Below are 12,203 nucleotides of genomic sequence, written 5' to 3'. Positions count from 1 at the left end.
AAATGATCTTGATTTCTCCCAACTAATTTAAAGTGAAAATGCTGAGTTGAAGGTCATTAGGTGTGCTTTTACTGACTCTTCCATAAACATTCAAACAACTTTGCAGAAGGAAATGAAATCCTTGTGAAACCCTTCCTCATCCATCACGTGACAGCTATTAAGTCTCATCTAATTTCACTTGACTAAAATGCTTCATTCACTGCCATACCACACCGCTCCCATTCACTCCATTCACGTTTCCATGCGTTTGTCTTCTATACTAAAGAAAACTCGAAACCCCATTCTCAGATTCATGCACATGCACATGCACATGCACATGCACAAGCACAAGCACCTCTTCTCATTTTCTTCTCACCGGCACCAGCCACACATTCATGAAGGACATGCCCTTCTTTCTCCTCAAGAACTCCTTGGGAGCCAAGATGAAGAAAGGCATCAAAACCTTCTGTAACAACAATGGCTCAACCTCCACTCTCAACCAGCAAAGCAGCCAAGGTGACTTCACAAGCAAGGTAAGCTCAAGCTCCCCCTTCACAAAGCAAAACTCACCAACCCTAGAGGATCTAATACTACAACTAGAGTTGGAGGAAGAAATGTCTAGAAAAGCTAAGCTTAGTGAGTATAGTGGAATGAGGGGTAGGATGTCATGTGTGAACAACTCTGACATATTGAGATCTGCAAGGAATGCCTTGAATCAGTATCCGCGGTTTTCACTTGATGGAAGAGATGCCATGTACCGCTCTTCTTTTGGGAACATGGAGGGAAGAAGATCGGTTTGTAGTGAGACAAGTTTTGTTGGAGGAGAGAATGATTTAGATCATAAGGGTATGTGCTGTTTACCCCCAACACTGGCTGGGGAAAGTGTGGTGTGGCGTAAACCAGGGGTTGTGGCAAAACTCATGGGTTTGGAAGCCATGCCAGTGCCCGTAAGCAGCAAAATTTATGACAACAAAGACAAGTTAAATGAAGTTATTAAGAGACATAATCTAAGGAGGAAATTTGAGAGGCGTGACTTGGAGAGAAAACTGCTAGCAATGGAGATGCAACAGCAGGGATACCATAACATCAAAAGACACAACAACTCCAAAAATGGTTGCTGCTCTAAAAATGGGTATTGTATTATGAAGCCGGTTGCTCTGGAGGCTCTGGCTGGGAGTCCTGGAAATTGGCAGCCACTGAGATATGTTTAGGCCAGAATTATATACAATAGCTTACTCTAAAACAAACTTTTGTAATCTACTATAAGCTTTTTACTTATTCTATTTGTTCATCTCATGCAAATGCAAGTAAAGCCTCGTAAGGCTAATAATGACACAAGTTTGTTTTGAGTTTTATTGATTTGCCCCTTCAAAGTTCAATCTTTCTTTTGTTATTGCTGTCCTCCCCTGCATATGCAAGCTTTCTGATTCTATTTAACGTTGGTATTTAACGTTGTTAACTCATAATGGAATCGTATTGAACTAAGGAACTTACTGCAGAAAGAAAAGATGTCTAGAAGCATTGCATCTGCATTAGACAATTAATGACAGATTAGAACAGCAGTACAACTCATCCATATATACAAGTTTCATTTGTGAACTTTGTGTAATATTTGTTAAGATTATACGATAGTCATAGGAAGAATCGTCTTTTCCTTCTTTACTTTAGGAGATTAAGTGTTGTTAACCTGATTAATTTGGTTGGATTAACTAGAACAAGATGAGTTAGACAAAATCTACTTGGTCGTTAAATTATTGGGACCACATCAATGTTAGAATGATATGGACCATTTCTGATTTGGTATAATAATATTATTGAAGAAATCATAAATGCTCTATCAGAAGGTCAATAAGGCCTCACCAAAACAAGTGTTTGATTACTACTTTAATCATTATCATCAAGCTGATAACAAGTTGACCAAACTATTACGTGCTTGCTTTGTTTGGTTTAAACTTTTAAATGCTGAGACACAATTTAATTTAAATTTATTAAAATTGATTTTAATATAAAGTGAAATAAAATTTAAAAATTTAAAACAATTTATACAAAAATAAAATAACTTCTGTCAAAATAAATTTAAGGATATCTAAATCAAACACTTATTTTACAAGTGTTATGATATTTCTTACTTGGAAAGAAGATCTCTTTATTCCTTTTTGGTAGGGAGGGACGTCCTTGTTATTTCGTGCCAAATTTGTCCAATTTTAATAATTACAGACTCTTTTCAACACATATTTTTCTATTTAATAATTATAGTGGATTTTAGAGCATAATTGACCATATTTATATATAGACATATAGTTCTTTATTTTTAAAAATAAAAATTATTATCTCTCGGTATCTCTAGTTCTTTTTTGTTCTCTCTTGTTATCTATATTCTTTTTCGCATGTTCGCTATAATGTTTAAAGATTTTTCTTGTTTTTTTTTCAGATTTGTTTAAAAAGTTCTTTCTTTATTGTCTTCATTAATACTTATCATGATAATTTTAGAGGATGGTGAACCCTACATGAAAATATGACAAATGTAAAAGCATGAAAATCTTTATTTAATGTATGAAAACACCAAAAAAAAAGAAATTTCTGAATAATATAGATTAACGAAATAAGTCTCTTAAATATAGAAAAATCAGAAAAAAAAACTTAAAAAGCTAGAAAATAGATAGTAAATGAAAGAATTTTAAAAAAAGAAATAGTCTATTCATAATTATAAATTATGATTTTTCATAAGATTATGATTTTTTTAAATACTTTTAAGTCTATATGCTACAATTTTTTCATAGAACCACAATCTATTAAATACTATAGGTTACAGTTTTTGAACCCTATCTTAATTAGGGATGACAAAAAAATTCGCGCCTGCGGATATCCGCAGATAAAATCCGCGACGGATAGTTGATACCCACGGATATTTACTACCTGCAACCCGCGGGTAGCGGATATTTTAATACCCACTTATAAACGGGTCGGGTGTGGGTATTATACTATCCGTACCCGCGGATATCCGCTACCCGCAAAAAATAAAAATAAAAATCTAATTTATATTTTATTAAATTAAATTAAATTAAAATTAATATTAATTTATATTTTACAAGATTAAATTTAATTAAAATTGAATTAAAATTTATATTATATTTATATTATATTTTATATATTTTTTGTAATTCTATTTAAATTTTATTTTAATAATTTATTAAAATATATTTTTTTAAAATATTTGCGGGTATCCGCGGATATCCACGGGTATTCACGGGTTTTAAAATACCCGTGGATATTTTTTAAGCGGATATCCATGCGGGTAGCGGGTCGGATAACGGGTATATTTTTTTTTGTCGGGTCGGGTTGCGGGTAGGCACTATTCGTACCCGACCCGACCCGTTGTCATCCCTAATGCTAACCCATCACTTTTTATCTATATATCGATATACATTAACTGTAATTTAATATCGAATGTAACCGTAACCATATTCTTTTATTACACTATGTTAGTAATGATTATGTATGTTCATTAAAAGAAAAATTAATATTAATAATAATCTAATTATCTTTGAAAGGAGTCTTTTATCCATACTTTTTGTTTTGTAAATTTAAAATACTTAGTAATTTCTTTAATGATAATTACATATAAAAGTTAACTTAATTCAAACAAAATTTATAGAATTAAAATTTTTATAATAAGACTGTAAGTTTTATTCTTGTTATACTCACTAGTGCAAAATAAGGATAAGAACACGGGTCATACGTCTCAGTTTTTAGAAAATCGAAACATATGTAAAGGCGGTGGCATTTTCACAATTTCGACGAACTTATACGCCTCGGTGGTAGAAAAACCGAAGCATAAAAACCAAATTAACTCGGTTAAAAAAAATCGAGACCTAATGTTCTGCCACGTCCCACCTAAAACTGGTTAATTTTTTTAAATTGCCCTACTACCTCGGTCCTCTAACCCAACCGAGGCATAAACGTTCCGAATACCTCGGTCCTCTAACCTGAGGCATAAACGTTCCAAAATCCAAAAGGGTGATTTACCCTAATTTCATTTTGAAGACTTGGGTATCCTCCACTCTTTTCTCTCCTCATCATGCGAAATCCAGAAACAGCTTAACGTTGGCGGCGAGTGCGGCGAGGCATGGCGAGGTGGCGGCAAGTGCGGCGAGGCATGGTGAGGTCGCAGCGAGGTCGTAGTAAGGTGGCGGCGAGATCTCTTCTTCCCTTCTTTCTTTTCAGGTTCAGACGCGATTTCGCATAGGGAGGGGCGGCCGGCGCGACTTCGTCTCCGCAGCGTGACGATCCCTGTTCGTGGAGGTGGCAGTAGGGCGTCGATTCGATTTGGGGCTTGGCGTTGGCGATTCGATTTAGGGTTTCGATTTGGGGCTTGGCGACACTGTGGGAGGCGCGACTCAGGCTTCGTTGGCGGCGGCTGGCAGTTGGCGGTGGATCTCGCCTTCGTAGGGGATGGACCAACAAGGGCGAGGTGATAGAACAACAAAGGCACGACGATGGACCGAAATGGGCGAACTAATGGTGCGGCGGCGGTGGCGCGACGAGGGTTTCGTTGGCAACCACTACAAGAAATGTGGGTTTTTCCGGCGGCATTTTCCCGACGGCCTACGACCCCTCGGTAATGCTGTGGTGAAATAAAATACCGAAGGCTTATGGCCCTCGGTAATGTCTTCGAAGTATTTTGGTTAAAATCAAGCTACTCCCTCTCTGCAATTCATTTTCCAGTAGCTCAAGTTTCGTCGTCCAAAACCCTTCCTCAGAAACCCTTCCTCTTTGCTCCTCCAAAACGTCATCTTCCTCTCCTCTCCAACGAGAACACCAAACCCCAAGACCCAAGCATTTTCGATTTTCTAATTTTTTTCTTAATCAATGTTTGGATTATATATTTTCAGGTAGCATCTGCCACGGTATTTTCTCTCCAGAATCATTGTAGTTACACAGTTTGGCAGGGGACGCTTTTCGGCAACGGCGCCGGCATTCTCGGTTCTGGCGGTTTTGCCCTGCAGCCCGGTTCGTCGGTCCACCTCACAGCTCCGTCCGGTTGGTCAGGCCGCTTCTGGGCTCGGACTGGATGCACCTTTGACGACTCCGGCGCCGGAAAATGCGCCACCGAAGACTGTGCAGGGGGACTTAAATGCATCGGCGGAGGAGTCCCGCCGGTGACGCTGGTGGAGTTCAAGATCGGAAGCTCCGACAACGGTAACAAGGACTTCTACGATGTGAGTCTCGTGGACGGTTACAACGTGGGAATGAGAGTGAGGGCTCTCTCCCCAAATTACCAAAATCTGGAATCCCTCTCTCCTCTACGCAAATTTGGAATCCCTCACTCTTCCCAAATTTGAAATCTCGCTCTCTGTCCAAATTTGAAATCCCGTTCTCCGCCCTTCGCAAATTACCGAAGGCTTTTGCCCTTCGGTAATTACCGAAGGCTTTTGGCCCTCGGTAATTACTGAAGGGCAAAAGCCCTCGGTAAATGTTAGCGACAAGGGATTTACCGAGGGCTCTTTGGCCGTCGATAAGCTTTTGGTAATTACCTTTTACCGACGGTTTTGGGTTGTTTCCGAGGGCTTCTGGCCTTCGGTAATACCCTTCTTTTTTGTAGTGAACAAGGGTTTCGTTTTTGGCAGCGAGGGCTTCTGCGTTTTTGGGTTCTCTGCCTTCAGTTTCAAAACTCATCATTCAATTTTATTTTTGTAGATTTTGCCTGCAGTATGGAATGCCTGCTGGAGTGATGAGAAGGGGCGAGAGAAGGCACCACGGAGGAAGCCATGGAAGCTTTGGAGATCCTGCAGGAAGCACTGAAGGAGAAGAGGTTCTTTGAAGGAGAGAGCATAGGATTGGTAGATATTGCTGCCAAGTTGAGCCAAGAGTTTGTGAATCGCTTGTCATCAAAGAGGGCCTGCCTCCCAGAGATGAATTGTTTATTGTCTTCAAAGCTTGTGTAACCACTCTCTGGACGCACTTCTGCTTCCCTATGCTCCACAAGGTGTGGCAAAAAAAATAAATAAATAAAAACCACTTTACTACATCGGTTCAGATTTCAACTGAGACCGTATAAGACAAGATACTAACTCGGTTTACAACCGAGACATAAGAGGAAGACTTTTTACCTCATCAATATATGTCTCGGTTGAGAAATCGCTGTCTATGGCCAAAAACAATCGATGTCATTTCCTTCTACTGTACTAGTGACTAAAAAAAGAATTTATATGAACCGACTATTTATTCTTTTAAATTTATCTATCAATTTAATTGAAATTTGGTAAGTCATCATATACAAAGTTTAAACTTAGTGTTTATATTTATATTAAGTAATATGTAATATATTATAAATATATTTTACTTGATGGAAAATTCCGATTTTGTGTTCATTATGGCTCCCAATCAATTTGCTAAGATAATAGATAATTTAGTGCTATATAGTTATACTGTGTTATTTTTTGGTTGCACATACAATTTTCTTTAACATGTGATGAATGATCCAAGTGTGGCATGTTAACCAGTGGCGGAGCTAGTTCATTAAGAGGAAGTTTTGGTCTTCCAATTTTTTTTTCACACATATAAATAATTTTTTTATTATATTTTATATATTTGATATTTCTAAAAAAAATTATTTCTATTTTGACACTTTAAAATATTTTTTAAAGATGATGTCAACCGTCTGTCTTATTTTCCTTCTCACCCAAAGATTTGATAACCTTAGTATTCTGTTGATAGTTTGGAATGAACAATTTTAAAATCTAAAAATATTTTTGAAGAATTTCTTAAAGGTTACACACAGAAAATTCATTTTGATAACTAATTTTTTGATACTATGTACACCCTTTATCATGCATAACAGTAAGCTTGTGGATATATTTTTTAAACTATTTTATATAAATACCTTTTTAACAAAATACTTTCACCTTAATTAAATTTAAAAAGTATTCATACAAACATTTATTTGAAAAATAAACATGGAGTTGTTTTCTTTAAATGTAATTAACAAACCGTAAGAACCAAAAGTACATAACGACTTGAATCCTCTTTCTAAAGTACCCGACTTAATTGATTTCGTATATTTATCATGATCAATGATGATTTTCATAATATAATAACTTTCAGTTTGATGGTCTTTTTCTTAACACCAACCCACATACATACATATACATATATATCTATATATATATATATATATATATTGTTTTCTTTTATGTATTTAATAACTCAGACGTGTCTTGGTTGTCATTGGACCGCTTAGTCTATTTTCAACCTTTGTGAAAATTTGCACATTACTTTGATGCATTGAAAGAAATAAGCATCTACGAAATTGAATTGGAATATTTTTCAAACCTTACGAAAGATCACATATAGTTTGACATCACGTAGCTCTTCATGGAAATCAAAGTTTGCAGGAAGAAAATTGTTCAAACACCTTTCACTAGTCACTTCAATATGCAGGCCCTGAAACTCACCAACAAGCACATGTTGGCCACCTTTGATGAAAAGGAAAGAGTTTTAGTAAAACTTGAACAGTAAATTATCGACCAACACACCATTATCGAGGAATCATAGTTTGGGATGCATCATACAACCATTTAAGGGACATATAGTCACAGCAGACACAAAACTATAAGATACAGTTCATCACTATTGCATATGATAAACACACTACTTTCCAATAAAATTCTACCACGTAAATTCATTGAAGTTCGTATATATACCTTTTGTACCACTAATCATCCTCCATTTAAATGTAATCTAATTAATTCATCCACAATTATATAATTTATAAGATTATTTTATCTTATTAAAACATTCTCCCACCTATATATGCGGATAATGAATATGGTGACAACGTAAATCAATGGGCACGCGTCAAGGAAGCAAGTCTCAATCTCATGGTGGAGATGATAGCATTTCTACTGACTCACTTTCTTTTGCTGGCCTCGTTTCTGTTCAAGATCAGCACCCAAAGGTTCCTACTCACTACTACCACCAGGTAAGCAAACAAGACTTCGATTTTGAATTTTCCACCATAACAGACTTAAATTCTAGCGCCAATCCATTCAAAATCACACCTGCTGATGTGCTGATTTCTGATGGAAAAATTCAACCATTTAAACCAAATCGACCTGCCATCTTAGATCCCCCCATTTCCTTAAGATCATTACTAGCCATTGATCATGCCAATGCTAAGATGTCATGTGGGCAAACAAGGAAATATGGTGACCAACGTGTGAAAGCAAGAAACCATAAAAGCAAAGAAAGGAATGTGACAAGAACGTGGTTTGGCCACAAAGTGTTTAGGTCTTTTCTATCTCCATGCAGGAAATGCCAAGCCACTCAGCCAGGTGCCATCAAAGGACAAAGTGTTCCATGAGAAAAGCTCATCAAGAGATACTCACATGAAGGTTATTATCTCTGTTTAATTCTTCCCTGAAAAAGCAGAAAATTAATGTCGTGGGGAGTTTTGTATTTCAAAATAGTGAAGATCCAGACATTGATGTTGTTCTAGGGATGCTAATGTTTTCTCGGTTTTTAAATGAATTCAATTTTTAAGTACTTGAATGTGAAGTACTTTTACATCGAGACACAGTCTTTTCTGAGTTCTCTTCTCTGCCTCATTCGTCCATGTTTCTGTCTTCTTTCTTTCTATCTCAGTTAGTAGGTGACTTACTGTTGATCTTCTCAAGTTTAGGATTTACAATTGTGTTCTCGAAGTTATAATAACTTGATTTCTTTTTCTCTAAAACTTGTTATTAACTCACAAATTGTTCCCTTCTTCTTTCAATTGATTACGAATATTGATCCTAAAAAAACCTAATCTTTGTCCTCTTTCGTAGATACTCAATGATAAAATAAGAAAATAAGATTAAAGATACATTCAGCAATAACAATGCAACTCGATCGTGTACAGAACATAGAACTAAAAACAATATATTATATATTACCAAAATAAGTTTTAGCTAGCAATACTTTCATTATAAGAAAATAGACATTTAGTATAGGCTCATGTTAGCAGGTAAAAGGTCAATATTAAGTAATCAATAATGTTAGGTTTGTGTCGTGAATGAATGTCATTCTAAAATCTTAGAGCTAATTCATTAACATTGGCTTTTGAAGACTAATTCTATATATCATTCATGCATTATTGGTCTTGTATTAGGATGATACAGTGCATAACACAATTAAATATGTCATAAGTGTATGTATATAAACATGTCCATCTCATTTGATATGTGATTCTAGGCGATCTAGCTGATTACCTGTCGGCGTTGACTATTCGATAACTTAATAGAATATGATCAAACACTGATTCAAACAAGGTAAATGGATTACTGGGTTCAAGCCCAGACCTATTCAGTTAAAGACCCACAAACGTAATAATATTATTATAAATAGCACAATCATCATATATTCTATTTACATTCTTATTAATTACACATTGAATACTATCTTGACGTTTAAGGTTGACTTAAGTGTTGGAGGAGTGTCTTTTACACACAATCTTCATTCATCTTATGGAAGACGAGTACTGACGAGAATGAGGATCAACAATTTGGAAAACAAACGTTGGAGGAGTTTGTGGAAGGTTCAATCTACCCGCATAACATTAGTTTTTACCTTTCCATTAAACTAATTGTACCTAGCTAATTTGCTTTTGACGAAGTTAAATTTGAATATGGATATTAATTCAAAACATCTTGAAATAGGCTTTAAAACCAAAATATTTTGTACTTTAGCTTCAAACATAAATAGCTTAATATCGAAAATTATAGCATAATTGTCTCTACCTACTTCACTCTCATTATTACTCTTAGTATCACTTTTTTTGTCAACTTGTCTTGTCATTCTTACAGTCTCTTCACTGTTATCAAGATGAAAATGGTATCAAGGGTGTTGGAGGGATGAAAATAATGTCTTGAAAAGTCTCACGATCCTAGGATAAGTTTGGGAGTCGGTATTGGTGATTATATAATGACTCTAAGTCCATGGTGTTTTTGGTTCCTGTAAAAAACACTTTAAACTTGTATTTGATTTTTCTTATACTATTATAGTAGATGTTGAAGTTTAGGTTAAATTCTTACTTTGGAAAGTATGAATGTACTTGGGGTCAAAGGAGATGAGAAGGTGATCTATGTGTTGGGAATCCAAATGCGAGTCCAAATTACACATTGGATAGAAATGAGAAAGTAGAGCAATATATAAAGGTGAAAGACCCATTAACTCATCGCCTTAAGGTTTTGGGTAAAGAGTGGTGTCGATCCCTTACATAGTTGGCTCAGATGTTATTGGTGTTTGTGTAACCCACAGGGAACCTCTAAACCAACACAATGTCTTGTACAGTAAGACAACAACACTCTGGATTTGGAGTTTCCATGTATATTCTTATGTATCCTTATGTTAATCTTATTTTTCTGTTAGTTAGGTGATTCTTGGAGATAAAGGCGATAAGTTCTTCATTGATGATGTGTGTTTCCCAACAAAGGGCTTACCTTGTCTTCATCCTTTTGCAATAGACATTAACAAAAAAACAGCTTACTATGTCACTAAATCTATGTCCCACATATAGGCAACAAACGTAAAAAATGTGCGATAACCTTTTTATAGGTCAGACTTAAATTTATGTTTAATGTGTATCCAATAAATATGTATGTTTGATGCTTACAAGTCATACTTAAAGGCGTTTAAAAATAACCTACAACGCCTATTTCTTCTCACTTTCTCACTTGCGTGAAGTTCTCTCTTGATGACGGCGACCATTTTATGTTAGCTAGACTTCCATCAGTGACCAAAAGTTGCATTTATAGTAATTCTCCTGTGTGATTAACTGGGAAACATCTTTCCATTTGAATATTTTTTTGCATTGAAGTTAGTTTCTCATCCTTCTTGATATAGTGTTGGTCTCGTGACTATTTTTTGGGTAAACTTAATCATTGATATGAATGAATGTGCTTCTTGTTTGTCTTGAATAAATTTTTTTGATTTTTTGTTTATATTAAATGTTTGATTAATTTTAGATATACTAAATGAAGAAGGAGGAGAAGGAGAAGAAGAAAAAGAAAGAGAAGAAGAAAAAAAGAGAAAGAGAAAAAGAAAAAAAAAAGAAATTTGGTGCAAATCTGAAAAAAAAAATCATGTAAATTTAAATCAATTATAAATGCAATAAACATAAATTTATGTTTTTTTATTAAGTTGACAAATATAAATTTATTTCTCACATAATTACGTTTGACTTACAAGAGACGTAAAAACACCTAAAATAACATATGCAATTTTTTTTTTAGGTTTAATCCTTTTCGACATCGCTATTATTTATGTACGAATGTCTCAATTGGGTCCTCGTTTTTTAAAGTGTATCAAAATGGTCCCTAATTTTGAAAATTGATATCAATTGAGTCCTTTCCGTTAAGTTGGCTAGACGGCGTTAAAAAAATTGATGAGTGGATGCTGAGATGACGAACGAACGCTCGTCCACAAGCGAACGAACGCTCGTCCACCAGCGAACGAACGCTCGTCGACCCCGAACGAACGGTCGTCCAGTGTGGAACGAACGGTCGTCCAGCAGTAAGAGGTCGACGAGCGTTCGTTCGTCATCTCAGCATCCACTAATCAATTTTTTTAACGCCGTCCAGCCAACTTAACGGAAAAGACTCAATTGATATCAATTTTGAAAATTAAGGACCATTTTGATACACTTTAGAAAACGAGGACCCATCTGAGACATTCGTACATAAATAGGGATGTCGAAAAGGATTAAACCTTTTTTTTATTAGTGATTATTATTACATTATGTCTAGGTCTTCTTCTCTTAGGCGACATTGGATTGGAAATAGAAGGTCTTCTTCTCTAATGAGGCTTCATCGTGTTGAAAATAGAAGGCCCCAGAATAAGAAAAAAGTTGGAGAACTGGTAATAAGGTAAATAAATATACAAGGTTCAATTCTACACTTAATGCTAACTCTGCCATGCAACTTTCACTTTAAGCTTTTGTTGAATTAGATATGTATTATGAATGCATGATTCACTAATCTAAATGTACTAATAATAATGTTTTTTTAACAATCAGCATTGGACATTCCTTCCGTATTGGAATATTGCAACAGTAATGAAAACAATTTTCGTATACTATCTATATGTTTATTAATATTAAAGTCACACCAGAGTCCATTTTTAATAAAAGTGGGTGTGTACTTTTAAAATATAGAAACTTTATTATCTGATCATATATATATATATAT

At 35.3% G+C, this 12,203-nt stretch overlaps 2 protein-coding genes across 2 annotated transcripts; both read left to right on the top strand.

Annotated features, from left to right (window-relative positions):
* The first annotated feature begins 231 nt into the window (after positions 1-231).
* On the top strand, positions 232-1,334 carry LOC108340841 (uncharacterized). Its single transcript, XM_017578446.2, has one exon. The coding sequence runs from the start codon at positions 375-377 to the stop codon at positions 1,188-1,190; it is 816 nt and encodes a 271-aa protein (XP_017433935.1). The 5' UTR covers positions 232-374; the 3' UTR covers positions 1,191-1,334.
* Positions 1,335-4,485: 3,151 nt separating this feature from the next.
* LOC108326157 (pathogenesis-related protein 5) lies at positions 4,486-5,800 on the top strand. Its single transcript, XM_052872544.1, has 3 exons — positions 4,486-4,608; positions 4,872-5,198; positions 5,690-5,800. Exons 1-3 carry the CDS (start codon positions 4,486-4,488, stop codon positions 5,798-5,800), a joined length of 561 nt encoding a protein of 186 aa, XP_052728504.1.
* Positions 5,801-12,203: the final 6,403 nt, after the last annotated feature.

This window comes from Vigna angularis, chromosome 1, assembly GCF_016808095.1.
Source record: "Vigna angularis cultivar LongXiaoDou No.4 chromosome 1, ASM1680809v1, whole genome shotgun sequence".
In the NCBI taxonomy this organism is placed as follows: Eukaryota; Viridiplantae; Streptophyta; class Magnoliopsida; order Fabales; family Fabaceae; genus Vigna; species Vigna angularis.
The sequence above is the reverse complement of the archived record's forward strand: the minus strand, read 5'-3'. Positions and strand labels throughout refer to the sequence as shown.